This window comes from Anolis carolinensis, chromosome 5 (genome assembly GCF_035594765.1).
Source record: "Anolis carolinensis isolate JA03-04 chromosome 5, rAnoCar3.1.pri, whole genome shotgun sequence".
NCBI lineage: Eukaryota > Metazoa > Chordata > Lepidosauria > Squamata > Dactyloidae > Anolis > Anolis carolinensis.
Window position 1 is genome coordinate 203,115,776 of NC_085845.1, and position 17,967 is coordinate 203,133,742.

Genomic DNA, 17,967 nt, shown 5'->3' on the forward strand with positions numbered 1-17,967 from the left:
TTCTTTATTTTGGGATACATTTCCCAGAATCCATGGCCAGTACTGCTTGAAAGCCTGGGGAGGGGGGGGTCCAATTTGGACTACAAATCCCAGTATTCACAGTGGAATGGCACCATTACCATCGCAGGAGAGGCAGCAATCGTGCCGCAGAGGGTGGGAGCACTGGACCGGCACGCAGGGTTGGCGTTGGCAGGTGATGGTCCCGTTGGTGCAGATGCAGTCCCGGCATTTGTCCGACGGATCGTAGAAACGCTCCATGTGCTGATAGGAGAGGCCCAGGTAGACACAGGTGGCTGGTGGGGCTGCGGAGAGGGAAATAAGAAAGGAGACCCCTTGCTACCTGTCCAGGGGTGTCTCCCCTTTCCTTTATAGTTCCCATTTAGGGGACAAACCCTCCACCATCACTGCCATTGGGACGTTGAATCCACCCGGCTCTTTTTATACCCTACTAGCTTTGCCCGGCCACGTGTTGCTGTGGCTTATGGGAATGCTTTGTTGGCCAGGTGGAATAGCAGTGAATAGCCTTGCAGCCTCAAAAGTCTAAACCCTGGCTGTATCCCAGTGCCATTGTGGCCGAGGAGGTTGCCAGGAGACAAAGTGGGCAGGGCCTAAAGGGGGCGGGGCCTACCCTTCTGACCAGCAACCAGGGTTGAAAACGGCTCTTCCTTGTTCTCTAATTTGGACTTTATTTTTCAGGTTTTTTTGTTTGAAAGACATAGATTGGATGACTATGTCTTTTGTGGCCACATTTGGTGTGATTTGGTTCGGTGGTTTTGTTGTTTACTCAGTCCTACAAACGTACATTACATTTATACACGCGTTGCTGTGGCAAAGTCTGGTGGTATGGGAAATAAAGTAGTGAGGAATTGGTGGTAGTTAAGGTCAAGGGTAAAGGTTTTCCCCTGACATTAAGTCCATTCATGTCTGACTCTGGGGGTTGGTGCTCATCTCCATTTCTAAGTCAAAGAGCTGGCGTTGTCCGTAGACTCCTCCAAGGTCATGTGGCATGACTTTATGGAGTGCCGTTACCTTCCCGTCGGAGCAGTACCTATTCATCTACTCTCATTTGCATGTTTTTGAACTTTAGGGTTGGTATAAGCTGGGGCTAATAGTGGGGTCTCTCTCCCCTCCCCTAATTCAAACCTGCGACGTTTTGGTCCAGAAGTTCAGCAGTTCAGCGCTTTAACATGTTGCGCCATCAGGGGATATTATTTCATAAAGGTTGTGAATATACAATATTTCTAATTGTTTTTTTTTTGCCAGTTGGAGGCAAGTATGAATGCTGGAATTAGGCAAAATTATTAGCATGTAATGGCCTTGCAGCTTTAAAGCCTGGTTCCTCCCTGAGTGAATTTTTTGTTGGGAGGTATTAGCTAGCCCTGATGGTTTCCTATCTGGAATTCCCTTGTTTTTAGAGTGGTGTTCTTTGCGCTATTTTCTGTGCTTCTACTGTCTGTGGCCCTTAGAAAACAATTATTCCTCTACCTCTAGTTAGGACTTTATTTTTCTTTTCTTTTTGTTGTATCAACCTAGAGGCATGGATGACGGGTTGTGCTGTCAATTTTCTAAGTTGTGGGGTGTTTAGTTTTGTTGTTTTGTTGGTCGCCAGGATTCCATCACTCTTTTATATATACAGTAGAGTCTCACTAATCCAAGCTAAACGGGCTGGCAGAAGCTTGGATAAGCGAATAGCTTGGATAATAAGGAGGGATTAAGGAAAAGCCTATTAAACATCAAATTAGGTTATGATTTCACAAATTAAGCACCCAAAACTTCATGTTATACAACAAATTTGACAGAAAAAGTAGTTCAATACGCAGTAATGTTATGTTGTAATTACTGTATTTACGAATTTAGCCACAAAATATCATGATATATTGAAAACATTGACTACAAAAATGGCTTGGATTATCCAGAGGCTTGAATAAGCGAGGCTTGGATAAGTGAGACTCTACTGTATATAGATAGGTCTACCTGGCCTTTATAAGGGTCTACCTGGAAGTTGCAGTTCCGTACCTGGACACCGGGGGCAGCACTCTCCTGGCACAGAGAAGGGCTCTGGGCAAGGCAGCGGAAGGCACCGGCGAGTGAGGCATTGCACATTGCCATTCTGTACAGAGAGAAGGAAGCAAAGTGGGTTCATGTAGTCTGACCCCTTCCCCTTTCCTTTCTAGGTCAGCCTTTCCTGGACATTATTGCACCTCAGACAAGAAAAGTAAAGGATCCAGTGTTGGTTAAGAGGTTTGAGTGGCTCTGGAGATCAGTGTTCAAAACACTATATGGCCTGGGACCCACGGGGTGACTTTCGGTAAGTCACTCTCTCTCAGCCTCAGAGGAAGGCAAAGGCACATTCCTTCTGAATAAACCATGAGACAGGATTGCCGTTGGTGGGAAAAAGTGTGTGTTTCTACCTCTAAACCCTGCTGCCCAAGGACCCCCAAACACCTAGAGGTCATCTAATCCAATCCCTTTGCCCTCTTCCCTCCCGAAAAAACACAGGCTGACATTTCCTTTTGGGAGGAGGATTTACAACATCGGGGAGGATTTGTAAAAAGGCACCATGATATAATGGGTTGACTGGAAAGACATGTGTCGACAGCTGATTGGCTGAGCCAGCCAGGAGCCTGAATTCCCATTGGCTACTTCTCTAGCTTGCTGATGAGACAAATGGTTTTAACTGCCACTTTCACCTCGGAGAGTGAAGACAGCGCTGACTGGAAATAGGAAGGAAATGGCTGCCAACTCTCTGAAGCCTGATTATTTATAAGGCAAATGAGGCATATTTAAAGACTATTTAAAAGGACTGTTTATTCCCTTTGTTCTCTGTGTGAATTCAGAGAGACTGCTGTATATATTGTTGCCCTGTAAAGATACTGTTACTTTTTATACAGTCTGAGTGACACTTTATTATAGTGCAGGGTTCATCTTGGCTCAGAAACTGTGGTAAAGCTTGATTGGAAAGGCATGTGTTGACAGCTGATTGGCTGAGCCAGCCAGGAGCCTGAATTCTGATTGGCTACTGTCTCTAGTTTGCTGCTGAGACAAATGGTTTTAACTGCCACTTTCACCTTGGAGAGTGAAGAGAGCGCTGACTGGAAACAGTCAGGAAGGAAATGGCTGCCAACTCCCCGAAGCCTGATTATTTATAAGGCAAATGAGGCATATTTAAAGATTATTTAAAAGGACTGTTTATTCCCTTTGTTCTCTGTGTGAATTCAGAGAGACTGCTGTATATATTGTTGCCCTGTAAAGATACTGTTACTTCTTATACAGCCTGAGTGACACTTTATTATAGTGCAGGGTTTAATTTGGCTCAGAAACTGTGGTAAAGCTTCTATTTATTTATTTCTACAATCTCCAACAGTCTGCACACGCAACCCCATCACTCACAATGCAATGGCACTTCCGACACTTGTCCGTGGGGTGCGGGAATTCGGCTCCGTTGGGATACTCCTTCCCGGCGTAGTTGCAACCTGTGCGGAGAGGGAAAGGTTAATGCCACCTGGATGCACGTTCTGCCACTTCAGGCTCCAGATGAAACAGTGTGGTGACCTTGACTGAGCCACACTCTTGTCAGAGTATTTGCAGTGCAGCAGTAGTTGGATGGAAGCAGTGGAGCGCAGAATGAAGAGGCCCTCAGAGACGTTGGTAAAACTATTTACAAAGTTTTACTGTATGCAGCAATAATAAACACAAACAGACTTGCAGACGACAGACAAACACAGGGCTGTTCTGTTCTCCAACAGAACTTGACTCGAACTCTAGGCAGACAGAACTCAACTGAACAGAACTGATGCAATCGTTATGCACAAACACTTGTGTCTGGATACTCCCTAGTTCCAGCCACACATCAAGGTCATCATAGCTTCTTGGCAATTAACTCTTTCCACATTATGGTACATTCTGGATGATACAATCAGTTGCAATACAAGCATGACACAAATTGCATTTAAACACTATCAATACACAAATCCCACATTAACAACTCTCTCAGCCTCAAAGGGGCCATTCTTGCTGGGATAATTGGTGGATTTGCCTTCAGGTGGCCATGAACCAAAACATGATCTTATAAGTCGCAGGAGAGAAATATTGTTTGCAAAGACAAACCAAAAGCATGGCTTTTTTGACAACCCAACACAACAGGGAGTGTAGCATCAATGCAATTTGATAGCATTTGAATTGTCATGGCTCCATGCTATGGAATCATGGGAGTTGTAGTTTGTTGAGGCACCAGCACTGTTTGGTACAGAAGTGTAAAGGCTTTGCAAATCTACAACTCCCAGGATTCCCAAGCGTGGAGTCATGACAATAAGGTTGAACTGTTTTTAACTGGGAATTTTCAAATACTGTCTATGTGTGTGTGTGTGTGTGTGTGTGTGTGTGTGTATTATCCTGGAATAAATTGATATTTTTGTTTGTGACCCATATACCTAGAAATTTTATATCGGAATCACCTCAAAGTCTTCTGCGGCCTCCAGTTTCTTACAGCTTTTAGCATCTATATTTTTTTTACTAAAAACTTTGATTTTTCCTTATTTATAATGAATCCTGATACATCACCATGCCTTTGAATAATGTCCAATACTTTTTTAATACTTTGTAGTGGGTTAGTTAGGATACAGACTATATCATCTGCATAAACCCTAATTTTTAATTCTTGGCCGCTGATCTTTAAACCTGTAATTTCCTTCTCTTCTCTTATCCTAACATTTAAGATTTCAAGTCCCATAATAAATAACAGTGGGGACAACGGGCAGTCTTGTCTGGTCCCTTTTTGTATCTCAATGTAGTCTGATAATTGACCATTGATTTTTAACCTTGATCTTTGATTAATGTATATAGTCCCTATTGCCCTTTTGAATTGGTGGCCCGCTTGAAATTTTTCTAGTACTTTTTCCAAATAATCCCAGTTGACATGATCAAAGGCTTTTTCTGCATCAATAAAGAACAATGCCAAATCTCTATCTGGGTCTTTTTCTGCTATTTCCAGGGTGTTCAGTATCAGTCTGATGTTTTGGTTTACGTGTGTGTGTGTGTGTGTGTGTGTATTATCCTAACCTAGTGCCAAAGGCCATGCTGGCTGGGGCTTCTGGGAGTTGTAGTCCAAAAAAGGAGAACACTTCTCAAACCGGGTTGTTGTATGTCTTTCGGGCTGTGTGGCCATGTTCCAGAAGCATTCTCTCCTGACGTTTCGCCCACATCTATGGCAGGCATCCTCAGAGGTTGTGAGGTATGGAGAAAACTAAGCAAAGAGGTTAATATATATCTGTGGAAAGTCTAGGGTGAGAGAGGTCAGTGTGAATGTTGTGTAGTTAATCATTATATCAAGGACTCTACACACATTATATCAAGGACTCTACACACTTTATAGAAAAGATCAGCAACCTCAATCTAAGCACCAAGGACATCCTGATCAGCTTTGATGTGGTGTCCCTTTTTACCAAAGTCCCAGTAGCTGACACCCTCACACTAATCAAACAAAACTTCCCAGAAGACATCACAGCCCTGTTTCACCATTGCCTCACCACTAGCTACTTTCAGTGGGACACTGGATTCTATGAACAGAAGGATGGAGTGGCCATGGGGAGCCCTCTCAGCCCAGTAGTAGCAAATTTCTATATGGAATACTTTGAAAAACAGGCCCTAGAAACAGCACCAGAAAAGCCAACTGTTTGGTTCAGATACGTAGATGACACCTTCACAATTTGGAGCCATGGAGAGGAAGAACTCAGCAAGTTCCTGGACCATCTTAACAGCATCCACCCAAACATCCAATTCACCATGGAAAAAGAAAAGGAAGGAAAACTGCCATTTCTAGATGTTCTGGTCATCCGCAAACCCAATCAACAATTGGGCCACACAGTTTACAGAAAACCTACACACACAGATAGATACCTTCATAAAAACTCCAACCATCACCCAAGTCAAAAAAGGAGCACAATCAAAGCCCTGACAGACCGTGCACAAAGAATCTGCGAACCTCACCTCCTCCAAGGTGAACTCAACCACCTAAACTGGGCTCTACAGGCCAATGGAGACTCCACCACAGACATCAGAAGAGCTGCAAGGCCAAGAACAAGCCATGAGAGTCAAGACAAAGATCCACCCAGAGGAAAGGTGTTCTTACCAGACATCAAGGGAACTACTGACCGCATAGGGAAGCTGATGAAGAAGCACAACCTACAAACTATCTACAGACCCACGAAGAAAATCCAACAAATGCTACGGTCAGCGAAGGACAAGAGGGATCCTCTCTCTTCTGCAGGAGTCTACCGGATACCATGCAGCTGTGGACAAGTCTACATAGGGACCACCAAACGCAGCTTTGCCCAAACAAGAGTCAAAGAACATGAAAGGCACTGCAGACTAATTCAACCAGAGAAATCAGCCATAGCAGAGCATTTGATGAACCAGCCTGGACACAGAATACTATTTGAGAACACAAAAATGCTGGACCATTCTAACAACTATCATGTCAGACTACACAGAGAAGCCATTGAAATCCACAAGCATGTGGACAACTTCAACAGAAAGGAAGAAACCATAAAATGAACAAAATCTGGCTACCAGTATTAAAAAAACTCAAAAATCAGAACAGTAAATAAAAAGCAATACTCTGAAAACAGAGGATTTCCAGACATGAATCAACCAAGGGCAGTTAACGACTCTAAACAAAGGATGCCCCAGAGGCAGGAAGAAGACAGCAGATAAGCTTTTCAATGCTAATTAAAGTGATTAACTACACAACATTCACACTGACCTCTCTCACCCTAGACTTTCCACAGATATATATTAACCTCTTTGCTTAGTTTTCTCCATACCTCACAACCTCTGAGGATGCCTGCCATAGATGTGGGCGAAACGTCAGGAGAGAATGCTTCTGGAACATGGCCACACAGCCCGAAAGACATACAACAACCCTGTGATCCCGGCCATGAAAGCCTTCGACAACACTTCTCAAACCTTAAAACAAGGGTTTTGGTTGTGTCGTCCTGCCTGGCAGAAGGGGGCTGGACTGGATGGCCTTTGGGTGCCCCTTCCAACTCTGGGATTCTAGCGTTCTATGACTTACCATTGCAGTTGTTCTGGCAGCAAGAGCCCAGTAAAGGGTGGGCGCACAAAGCCCCGGGGCACTGCCGCTCCATGCAGCGCATTTCGCCTCCGGTGCAGATGCAAGCCTGGCACGGATGCAAAGGGCTGGGGACCTCCTCTCCGTCTGCTATGATCCGGTTCTCATACGTGCAGTCTAAAGCAGGACGAAGGAGAAGGAGAGACAGGAGCGTCATCATCCTGATCATCATCATCCACTACGTACAAATATTAAAACAGAATTAAACATATACATTAAAGTATTACTAATATTATTATTTGATACACAAGAATGTAAGTACACAGCAAACAAGATCACAATGCTGGCTGTTGTATTGGATCCACGTTGGACACTGTGTGATGTATTTTCGGATGATGTGTGCAGATCCCAGTCGGGTAGCCTTTTGCAGTTGGCAGATTGTAATTTTGTCAATGTCTATTGTTTCCAAATGCCGGCTGAGAACTTTTGGCACGGCACCCAGTGTGCCCATCACCACCGGGACCACCTGTACTGGTTTCTGCCAGAGTCTTTGCAGTTCAATCTTGAGGTCCTGATAGCGGCTGAGTCTTTCCTGTTGTTTTTCGTCAATGCAACTGTCACCTGGGATGGCGACATCAATGATTCAAACCTTTTTCTTTTCCACAACTGTGATGTCTGGTGTGTTGTGTTCCAGAACTTTGTCAGTCTGGATTCGGAAGTCCCACAGTATCTTTGCGTGCTCATTCTCCAAGATTTTTGCAGGTTTGTGATCCCACCAGTTCTTTGCTGCTGGGAGGTGGTACTTGAAGCATAAGTTCCAATGGATCATTTGGGCCACATAGTTGTGCCTCTGTTTGTAGTCTGTCTGTGCGATTTTCTTACAGCAGCTGAGGATATGATGAATGGTTTCGTCGGTTTCCTTGCACAGTCTGCACAGTCTATTATTATTATTATTATTATTATTACATTTATTATTTTACTCTGATCTTCTTCTTCTTCTTCTTCTTCTTCTTCTTATTATTATTATTATTATTGCATTTATTATTTTACTCTATTTATTATTACATGTATTGTTTTCCTGTATTTATTATTATTATTATTATTGCATGTATTATTTTACTCTATTTATTATTACATGTATTGTTTTCCTGTATTTATTATTATTATTATTATTGCATGTATTATTTTACTCTATTATTATTAAAAGGATACATAAGCACATTTACATTGAAGAAGATGAGAATAATGATTGGATCAGAGTTGGACAGTCTTCTCTTAAATTAGAGCTTTATGTAAATATTCAAAAACATTTACCTACTGATGCCTCAATTAATGTAATTTTATTTATTTCTGAAATTTACCACTCTCAGCTTATACCGGAGTCAATGTTTTCCCAGTTTTTTTTGTGGTAAAATTAGATGCCTCGGCTATATTTGAGTATATACGGTAGTTTGCGGCAGCCATAAAATCAAAGTTTCTGGGGTATAACAACTACTTTCAAAGTCAGTACTGAACAATTAAACAGGAAATAACACTTTCAAACCAGGAAACAAATTTGTTTCCCCTTCTACCATTTCTCTTGTGCAGAATTTTGGAAGCGAGGACTTACCTGGGCATTTGGCACAACAGGATCCAGGCTTCTTCTGTGGTCGGGGGCAAGTGGCCGGAGGGCAAACGATGGGGCTGCAGCTCACCGTCCCGTCCTGCAGCCAAAAGGAGACATTGAGCAGACCCCAAGACCCAAATAGTTGTGTTTTCATGTGTACAGATTCATGTCCAGCAGTGAGTCTTGCAGGGATTGGAAAACAGAGTATATTGGACTATACACACACACATACATACACATAGGACCTTGGGTTCACTACTGATAGCAAGCTGAACAATAGCCATCCGTGTGATGCTGCAGCAAAGAAGGCAAATAATATTTCCGCCTTCATTAACAGGACTGTTGTTTCTCAGTCTTATTGTTTTACGTTCCAGAAAGGCAAGTTTCAGCTGAACATCAGGACTATTATTTGGTGAGATCTGGCCAAAACAGAATAGAGTAATAATATGATTTTTCTCAGTCTGGTGGACTCCTCTTGATGCAGCCTAGAATCGCATTAGCCTTTTTAGCTGCTGCATCACATTCTTAACTCAAGCACATCTTGTGGTCTACTAAGGCCCCTTCTATTCTGTCATATAACCCAAATTATCAAATCAGATAATCCACATGATCTGCTTTGGATTATCTGAGTCCACGCTCCCATGTAATCCAGTTCAAAGCAGATAATCTGGATTTTATATAGTGTAGAAGGGGCCTGATTTTGACAGTGTAATCTGCTGCTGCCTGGGAGTCTGGTAGAGTCTCCTTCTCTGGAAGTCTTGAGACAGTGGCTTGATGGCCATCTGTCAGGAGTGCTTCAGGTGTGCCTTCCTGCACTGCTAAACTGGGTTGGACTGGGTGGCCTTTGGGGGTCCCTTCCAACTCTACTGGAATATAGACTGCCTAATTGTCCAGTGGAGTCTCCTTCTTGGGAGGCTTTTAAACAGAGACTGACTGGCCATCTGTTGGGAGGGTTTGGGTTGTGTCTTTCTGCAAGGCAGATGGAAGATTAGACTGGATGGATTTTGGGGGGTCTCTTCCAAATCTACAATTCTAGGATTCTATGAAAGATGATGATTGACAACTGGACTTTGGACAGCAATACAAGGACTGGCAAATGTGGGTTGAACAGGCCGAATACGGGACAGACCAAGGGCTGAATAATCTGAATCACAATGAGGTTATTTGGATAATACAGACTGAGAGATTGTTTTATTGTTGAGTTTGTTACATTGTCTGTTTTGCCTGGGCTTGGCCCCATGTAAGTCGCCCCGAGTCCCTTCGGGGAGATGGGGCGGGGTATAAAAATAAAATTATTTATTTATTTATTTATTATTATTAATATTATATTGTATGACACAACAAACAAGGTAGATATGCTGGATTTCGTATCACAAAATCACAAGTCAAACACTTCCCAAGTTTCTAGGACTGTGTGATATAATAATAATAATAATAATAATAATAATAATAATAATAATAATAATAATAATAATCCTCAAAGCACAGCAGACAAAAAACCAGTACAAGAAAACCGCACTACAAACTAGAGCTGACAGCTGGCACAACAAAACACTGCATGGAAAGTTCCTTGACAAAATTGAAGGAAAAGCTGATAAAGAGAAGACCTGGCTCTGGCTCACGAATGGGACCCTGAAGAAGGAGACAGAAGGCCTGATCCTTGCAGCCCAGGAGCAAGACATCAGGACAAAGGCAATTAAGGCCAAGATTGAAAAATCAGCTGATGACCCAAAGTGCAGACTGTGCAAGGAAACCGATGAAACCATTGATCATATCCTCAGCTGCTGTAAGAAAATTGCACAGACAGACTACAAACAGAGGCACAACTATGTGGCCCAAATGATTCATTGGAACCTATGCCTCAAGTATCACCTCCCAGCAGCAAAGAACTGGTGGGATCACAAACCTGCAAAAGTATTGGAAAATGAGCATGCAAAGATACTGTGGGACTTCCGAATCCAGACTGACAAAGTTCTGGAACACAACACACCAGACATCACAGTTGTGGAAAAGAACAAGGTTTGGATCATTGATGTTGCCATCCCAGGTGACAGTCGCATTGAAGAAAAACAACAGGAAAAACTCAGCCGCTATCAGGACCTCAAGATTGAACTTCAAAGACTCTGGCAGAAACCAGTGCAGGTGGTCCCAGTGGTGATGGGCACACTGGGTGCCGTGCCAAAAGATCTCAGCCGGCATTTGGAGACAATAGACATTGACAAAATTACGATCTGCCAACTGCAAAAGGCCACCTTACTGGGACCTGCACGCATCGTCCGAAAATACATCACAGAGTCCTAGACACTTGGGAAGTGTTCGACTTGTGATTTTGTGAAACGAAATCCAGCATATCTATCTTGTTTGCTGTGTCATACAACGTCGTTGTGTCAATAATAATAATAATAATTATTATTATTATTATTATTAGAGATAGTGGGGTCTCTTTCTTGTGATGACTTCCAAAAGAGACTGGGCTGTTACCTGTTTTAGCTGGAGATCCCGCCCTGAGCAGAGGGTTGGTCTAGATGCCCTCTGGGGGTCCTTTCATAGAATCAAAGAGTTGGAAGAGACCACAAGAGCCACCTAATCCAACCCCTTCCAGTTCTATGATTCTATGATTCTACCACTCAGAGAACCCACCCGCCTGGCTGGGGATTGTGGGAGTGCTAATCCAAAATAGTCACTTTCCCAGCTGCTGGGTTTGTATACTTTCTCACCCATGTATCTATTTAGTAAAAGGAACCCTCCTGGATCTCACCGCACACTGGCAGCTCTGGCAAAGGTTATCGGGGTCGAGAAATTCCTGCCCGTTGTTGTAAAGCCGCTGGTTGTAGGAGCATCGCTGGCATTCTGGGCAGCAGGCGCCTGGTGAGGAAGAGGAGCAAGAAGAGGATTCCTGTCATCAATGAAGAAGTCCGAAATACAAAGCAGACTTTATTTATTTACAGTATTTATATTCCGCTTTTCCTTCTCACTCCGAAGGGGACTCAGGCTGGATCACAATGCACACATACAAAGCAAACATTCAATGCCTTTAGACATACAACATATATAGACAGACACAGAGGCAATTTAACATTTTCCAGCTTCCGCCTTCCTGAGGGTATGCTCGATTCCGGCCACAGGAAGAGCTACCTCTTCACCATCCACTTGTGACACCGAGTCCTTGATGGAGTACTTCCTCATTTTTCCACACTCTGCTGGAAATTTTTTATGGTGTTGTAAATTTGTTAAATTAGCCTCCCCGCATAAAGCAGTACCTAAATTTCCTACTTGACAGATGCAACTGTCTTTCGAGCTGCTTAGGTCAACAGCAAGCTAGGCTATTAATGGTCAGGAGCTCAATCCGACCCGGGCTTTGATCTCACAAACTCTCGGTCAGTAGTGATTTATTGCAGCTGGCTACTAACCAGCTGCGCCACAGCCAGGCCCTTTACATCATTAGGAATTTGAGCAGGATTGTCTTTCTAGTGCTGGCTTGGAAGAGATAGACTGCTGCATCAACTGCAGTCTATACTATTCCTTCCCTCAGACTGGATACTAGACTATACTAATCAAGATACTATACTATTGATGCAGCCGAGAATCGCATTGGCCTTTTTGCCCGCCGCATCACACTCTTGGCTCATGTTCCTCTTGTGGTCTGCTAAGACTCCTAGATCCCTTTCCCATGGTCTGTTTCCCAGGCCAGGTGTCTCTCGCCCTAGATCTGTGCATTTCATTTTCATTGCCAAAGTCTAGTACTATAGATATCTTCCTGCTGAAATTCATTTGGCCAATCAGCTCTGAACCAATACCCAATCCACTTGAGAATAGCATTGCCCCATCCACATTTTATCAGCTTCTTGTAAGAATATCATGGGGAACCTTGCCAAAGGCCTTACTCAAATCAAGTTGTGTAATATCTGGAGGTTTTTACTCAGAGGCTGTATGGCCATCTGTTGAGGGTGCTTTGATTGTGCCTTTCTTGCAAGGCAGAGGGTTAGAATGGATGCTCCTTGGGGCTCTCTTCCAACTCTCTATGATTCTATATGCACATTTAGTATTATGGTTTTGAGTGTTGTTAAGAGAAGGATATAAATAATTATAATTATTGGGGCTGGGCTGTGGCGCAGGCTGGTTAGTAGCCAGCTGCAATAAATCACTCTGACCAAGAGGTCATGAGTTCAAGGCCAGCCCCTGTCAGACTGAGCACCCAAGGATTAAAAATAAAATATAGCCCCTGCTCGTTGCTGACCTAAGCAACCCGAAAGATAGTTGCATCTATCAAGTAGGAAATTTAGGTACCACTTATTTGTGGGGAGGCTAATTTACAACACCATAAAAATCATCCAGCCGCCGTTGGAATGAGGAAGTGGCCGTCGCAGTGGATGATTAAGCAGCTGCTCCCCTTGTGGGCGGAATCAAGCATACCCTCAGGAAGCTGGAAGCTGGAGAGAGTTTAAATTGCCTCTGCGTCTGTCTCTGTCTCTGTTCTATGTTACATGGCATTCAATGTTTGCCTTATATGTGTACAATGTGATCCACCCTGTCAAGGACAGAACGCCACAAGATTCAAAGTAACAGAGTTTATTAGATTACAGAACTCAAAAATGCCCGTAAAAACACAAGGGCCAGGCAGTTTTTGCCTTTAAGCGCAAAAAGGGACAAAAGTAAATGTTCAAAAGATAAACCGGATTAAACCGGAGTTTAATCCGGGTAAAAACAAACTGCTTGCTTCAGCCTAGGTATTAACAGAACGAAAGCCAAGGAACAAAAGATACAAAGAATGCAACTAATTGGCAGCAGATTCCTCTCTGCTGCCAGCACTGTGCTTAGAGTAACTTGCGTCGCTCCCACACACACACAGTAGACAGGATCTCCAACACGAGCAATTCAGCCAAGGATTGTAGAAGTAGAGTAGACCAGTTCCGTTCCGTAGATCAAAGCCAGAAGCAGACGTTTGTAGTTTTTCCAAGTCCAAGAAGGGGGGGAAGACAAGCCGTGGTCAGTTCAGTCCGGGTTCTCAAAGCAGGAGATGGCGTCCGTCAGAAAGACGACGGAAGGTCAAGCTAATAAGAGTAAACACAGGTTTGCACAAACAAATGCCCACACAATCCCTCCCGCCGTCTGACCTTGGATTCCAATCAACTTACGTCTCAGCACAGGAAAGCACACAAGTCTTCAGGGAAGCGTCCCACACACACACGGATCCCAAGCGTTTGCCCAGATTACCTTGCCCGACGCAATTTGCAATTGCTCCCAAGCCCCATTTTATGCCAGTTACAAATCTTCATCACTGTCAGCTGTCCTCCTTAACCCGGGCGTTTCCTCATCACTTTCCTCGTCAGAGCTGGAACACCTCTGACTACGCCCAACAGCATCTCCAGCTGTGGATCCCGTCCCATCCCTCCAGCTAAGCCATGGGTCTAATCCTGAAGGTCCCCATTCATCTTCTGCCCCATCATGGCCAGTGGCCCCCAATTCCTCCCTTACCCGAGTCCAATCCATCTCATCCTCCTCTGAGCTAACCAGCCCCTCCTCCATTCTCTCCGTAAACCCTTCGAAAGATTCTTCGTCAGATGGTGCTGCAAATATGTCTCGCAGTCTTTTTCTCTCTCGCTCCTCGAGAGTATCTGACTCCCGAGGAGTCTTACGCCCACGTCTGTCAGTAACAGAGCCATGAGGCTCAATCATAACACTATCCCCTCTCACAAAGGCCTCCTCCCCCGATGGCGGAGAAGTGGCAGTGATACCCTCCGCTATAGCACCACGACGACTAGAGGTATCAAGTTTCAACAGCGAACGATGAAAGACTGGATGGACCTTTAAACTAGACGGTAAACGCAAACGAAACGCAACGGAAGAAATCTTTTTAACGATAGGAAAGGGACCCAAATACCGAGGCGCAAACTTTCCCCCAGCCTGTTTAATATGTTTGGAAGATAACCACACCAAATCCCCTTCTTCCAATTCCTCCCCTGCCTGCCTGTGGCGGTCAGCCTGAGTCTTCTGCGTTGCCTTAGCTTCCAACAGTAAGCGACGGGCAACATCGTGCAATGCAGCCATTTCCGTAGAGCGGTACACAGGGTCCGAAGAGACCACATTGGTCGACGGCGCCACACCTCCCCGTGGGTGAAAACCATAAGTTAACTCAAATGGCGTATGCTGACTAGACGTGTGCACCGCATTGTTGTAAGCAAATTCCGCCACCGGTAACCACTTCACCCAAGCCGTGGGTTGATCTAAACAAAAACAACGCAGATATTGCTCTAAGAGCCCATTAACCCGTTCCGACTGTCCATCCGTTTGCGGATGAAAGGCTGAAGAAACGTTTAATTTAGTCCCCAAGCACTCATGGAAATGTTTCCAAAAGCGTGACACAAATTGCGGAGCCCTATCTGAAATAATCACCTCGGGTGCTCCGTGCAAACGATAGATGTGCTTAGTAAATAGTAAGGCCAACGTAGGGGCCGCCGGAATGGTTGAACAAGGAATAAAATGAGCCAGTTTACTAAATAAATCCACCACCACCCAAATACAAGTATAACCCCCAGACTTAGGCAAATCTGAAATGAAATCCATGGAAATGATTTGCCATGGCCTGTCCGGAACAGGTAAAGACGACAACAACCCTCTAGGGCGCCCAACAGGCGTCTTACTCTGCTGGCAAACGGCGCAGCTGTCACAAAAGCGCAGAATGTCTTGCCGCATCTTTGGCCACCAATAGCTCCTGGTAATGAGCTGCACGGTCTTGAATCTGCCAAAGTGCCCAGCCATGGGTTCGTCATGGTGGGCTCTAATCACCTCCAACCTGAGGGCCCCCACTGGTACGTAGACCTGCCCCCTGCGTACCAATACTCCGTCTTGATCTTGTAGATGCGGCAGTATGGTACGATTACCTGCTGAGAGCAGCATCAGTTGCTCCTGTGTCCACACATCATCCCTCTGAGCCTCAAGGATCTGGTCATGTAACCCGAGCTCATTATCTACAACACACAGAGAGGCAGTAGGCAAGATGGTCTGACATACAACCTGCTCATTGGTCTTAAACTCCGGCTTGCGGGATAAAGCATCGGCCCGCAAGTTTGCCTTCCCCTCTACGAACTGCACCTTGAAGTTAAACCTGGAGAAAAACAAAGCCCATCGGATTTGACGCTGGTTTAACTTCTTTGCTGTTTGCAAGTGCTCTAAATTCTTGTGATCAGATCTGACCACGATCTGGTGCCGTGCCCCTTCAAGCCAGTGCCGCCACACCTCAAACGCCACCTTAATCGCCAACAACTCCTTCTCCCATATGGTATAGTTCTGCTCGAAGGGTGTTAGTTGCCGCGAGTAAAATCCACAGGGACGCAAGGTCCCTGAGGAATCCTTCTGAGACAATACAGCCCCCAACGCGTAGCTAGAAGCGTCCGCTTCTACCACGAACGGTTTGTCAACATCAGGATGGGTTAGTATGTTGTCCGATTGAAAACTAGACTTAAGTTGTAGAAACGCCTCGTGAGCTTCCCGCCCCCACACAAATGGCTGTTTCTTGCGCAGAAGCTGCGTCAAAGGTACCGTGAGCTTTGCAAAATTCGGAATAAACTCCCGGTAGTAATTAGCAAAACCTAAGAACCTTTGTACATCCTTCTTAGTTTTCAGCTCCTGCCATGAGTTGACGGCGTCAACCTTATGTGGGTCCATTTTAAGTTCCCTACCTGACACTACATGACCTAGGAACTCCACTTCAGGCACATGAAAGACGCATTTGGAAGCCTTGGCGAAAAGCCCATTAGCCCGCAGTCGGTGCAGAACCTGCTTGACATGTTGACGATGTTCTTTCTCGTCCTTAGAAAAAATCAAGATATCATCCAAATAAATCACTAAAAATTGGTCAATTAGGTCCCTGAACACATCGTTCATGAACCTCTGGAAGACCGCAGGAGCATTACAAAGCCCAAAAGGCATGACTCGGAACTCGTGGCATCCGAAACACGTGTTAAATGCCGTCTTCCATTCATCCCCTTCCCGTATACGGATTAAGTTATAAGCCCCCCGCAGGTCAAGCTTGGTAAAGACCTTAGCCCCTTGCACCCTTGATAACAGTTCCGAGATTAAAGGGAGCGGGTACCTATCCCGAATGGTGTATTTGTTTAGGATCCGATAGTCGCAGACCAGCCTAAGTTCCCCAGTCTTTTTGGCTACAAAGAATACTGGTGCCGCAGTTGGAGAACTAGATGGGCGAATAAACCCCTTGGCTAAATTTTCATCTAAAAACTCCCGCAAAGCTTGCCTTTCCGGTACAGTCAAGGCATACAGCCTCCCTGCTGGCAGTTTCGCACCTTCTGCCAACTTGATGGCGCAATCATATGGCCTGTGCGGTGGTAATTTGTCCGCTTCTCTTTTACAAAATACATCAGAGAACTCCCCATACTCAGCAGGCACTCCCTCCATATCAGCATGAGTAACGTTTAGAGTGCAACAATCCTGCCTCTTTAAGATCACTTTACGTGTTGCCCAATCCACTTGTGGGTTTACTACAGCTAGCCAATCCATCCCCAGGATCACATCATATCGAGGCAAGCTCGTAATATCCCACACAAACGTTCCCGTTACTCCCTGCACCTCCCACGTTACTGCTGAGGTTTCCTGGTTAACCACCCCAGTCTCCAGCAGTCTCCCATCTGCTCCCTCCACCCACACGTCGCATGCCTTGCGCACTCTAGGAATGCCATGCTTCTTAGCAAACTCAATATCTACATAGGAGACCGTAGCTCCTGAGTCCAGCAGTGCCAGAGTAGAAACAAGTTCCCTTCCCCCAACAGATAATGTAATGGGTACGAAAACATGCTTCCTCCCCTCAGTTGACTGCTTGAGGAGCCCTAGTGCGTTGGACTCACGTCGCACTAGGGCTGGCCTTTTCCCGAAAGCTGGGAAGGTTTCACATTACAATTTTTGGCAAAATGCCCAGCATTCCCACAGTACAAACACAAGCCCAGCTGCCTCCTACGGCTCTTTTCCTCTGTAGACAGCTTTTTAAAGACCCCAAGCTCCATGGGCTCTTCCCCCATCACCACAGGTGCCCTGGTTACATGCATGGGTGGCGCACACATTGCTTTTGAGTGTTTACGAGCCTCGAACCTTGCGTCTAAACGCAGCACCTTAGCTACTAAGGCGTCCCAGCTTTCAGCCGGCTCCAAGCGTGCTAATTCATCCTGGAGCATATCACTTAACCCGGCAGTAAATAAAAGCATGAATGCATTTTCCCCCCAATCCAGCTGGTGGCGATACAGGTTAAACTTATTTAAGTAATCCAAAACAGTCCCCTTTC

General features: G+C 45.0%; 1 protein-coding gene across 1 annotated transcript in view; it reads right to left on the minus strand.

Moving 5' to 3' along the window:
* kcp (kielin cysteine rich BMP regulator) overlaps positions 1–17,967 on the minus strand; it is a 176,061-nt gene that overhangs the window by 68,911 nt on the left and 89,183 nt on the right. Inside the window, exons 21-26 of the mRNA XM_062982751.1 lie at positions 11,434–11,540; positions 8,679–8,772; positions 7,073–7,246; positions 3,391–3,473; positions 2,017–2,110; positions 120–302 (exon numbers count right to left, since the gene is read on the minus strand). Of these exons, the coding sequence (XP_062838821.1) occupies positions 120–302; positions 2,017–2,110; positions 3,391–3,473; positions 7,073–7,246; positions 8,679–8,772; positions 11,434–11,540 (735 nt within the window). The remainder of the gene's footprint in view (positions 1–119; positions 303–2,016; positions 2,111–3,390; positions 3,474–7,072; positions 7,247–8,678; positions 8,773–11,433; positions 11,541–17,967) is intronic.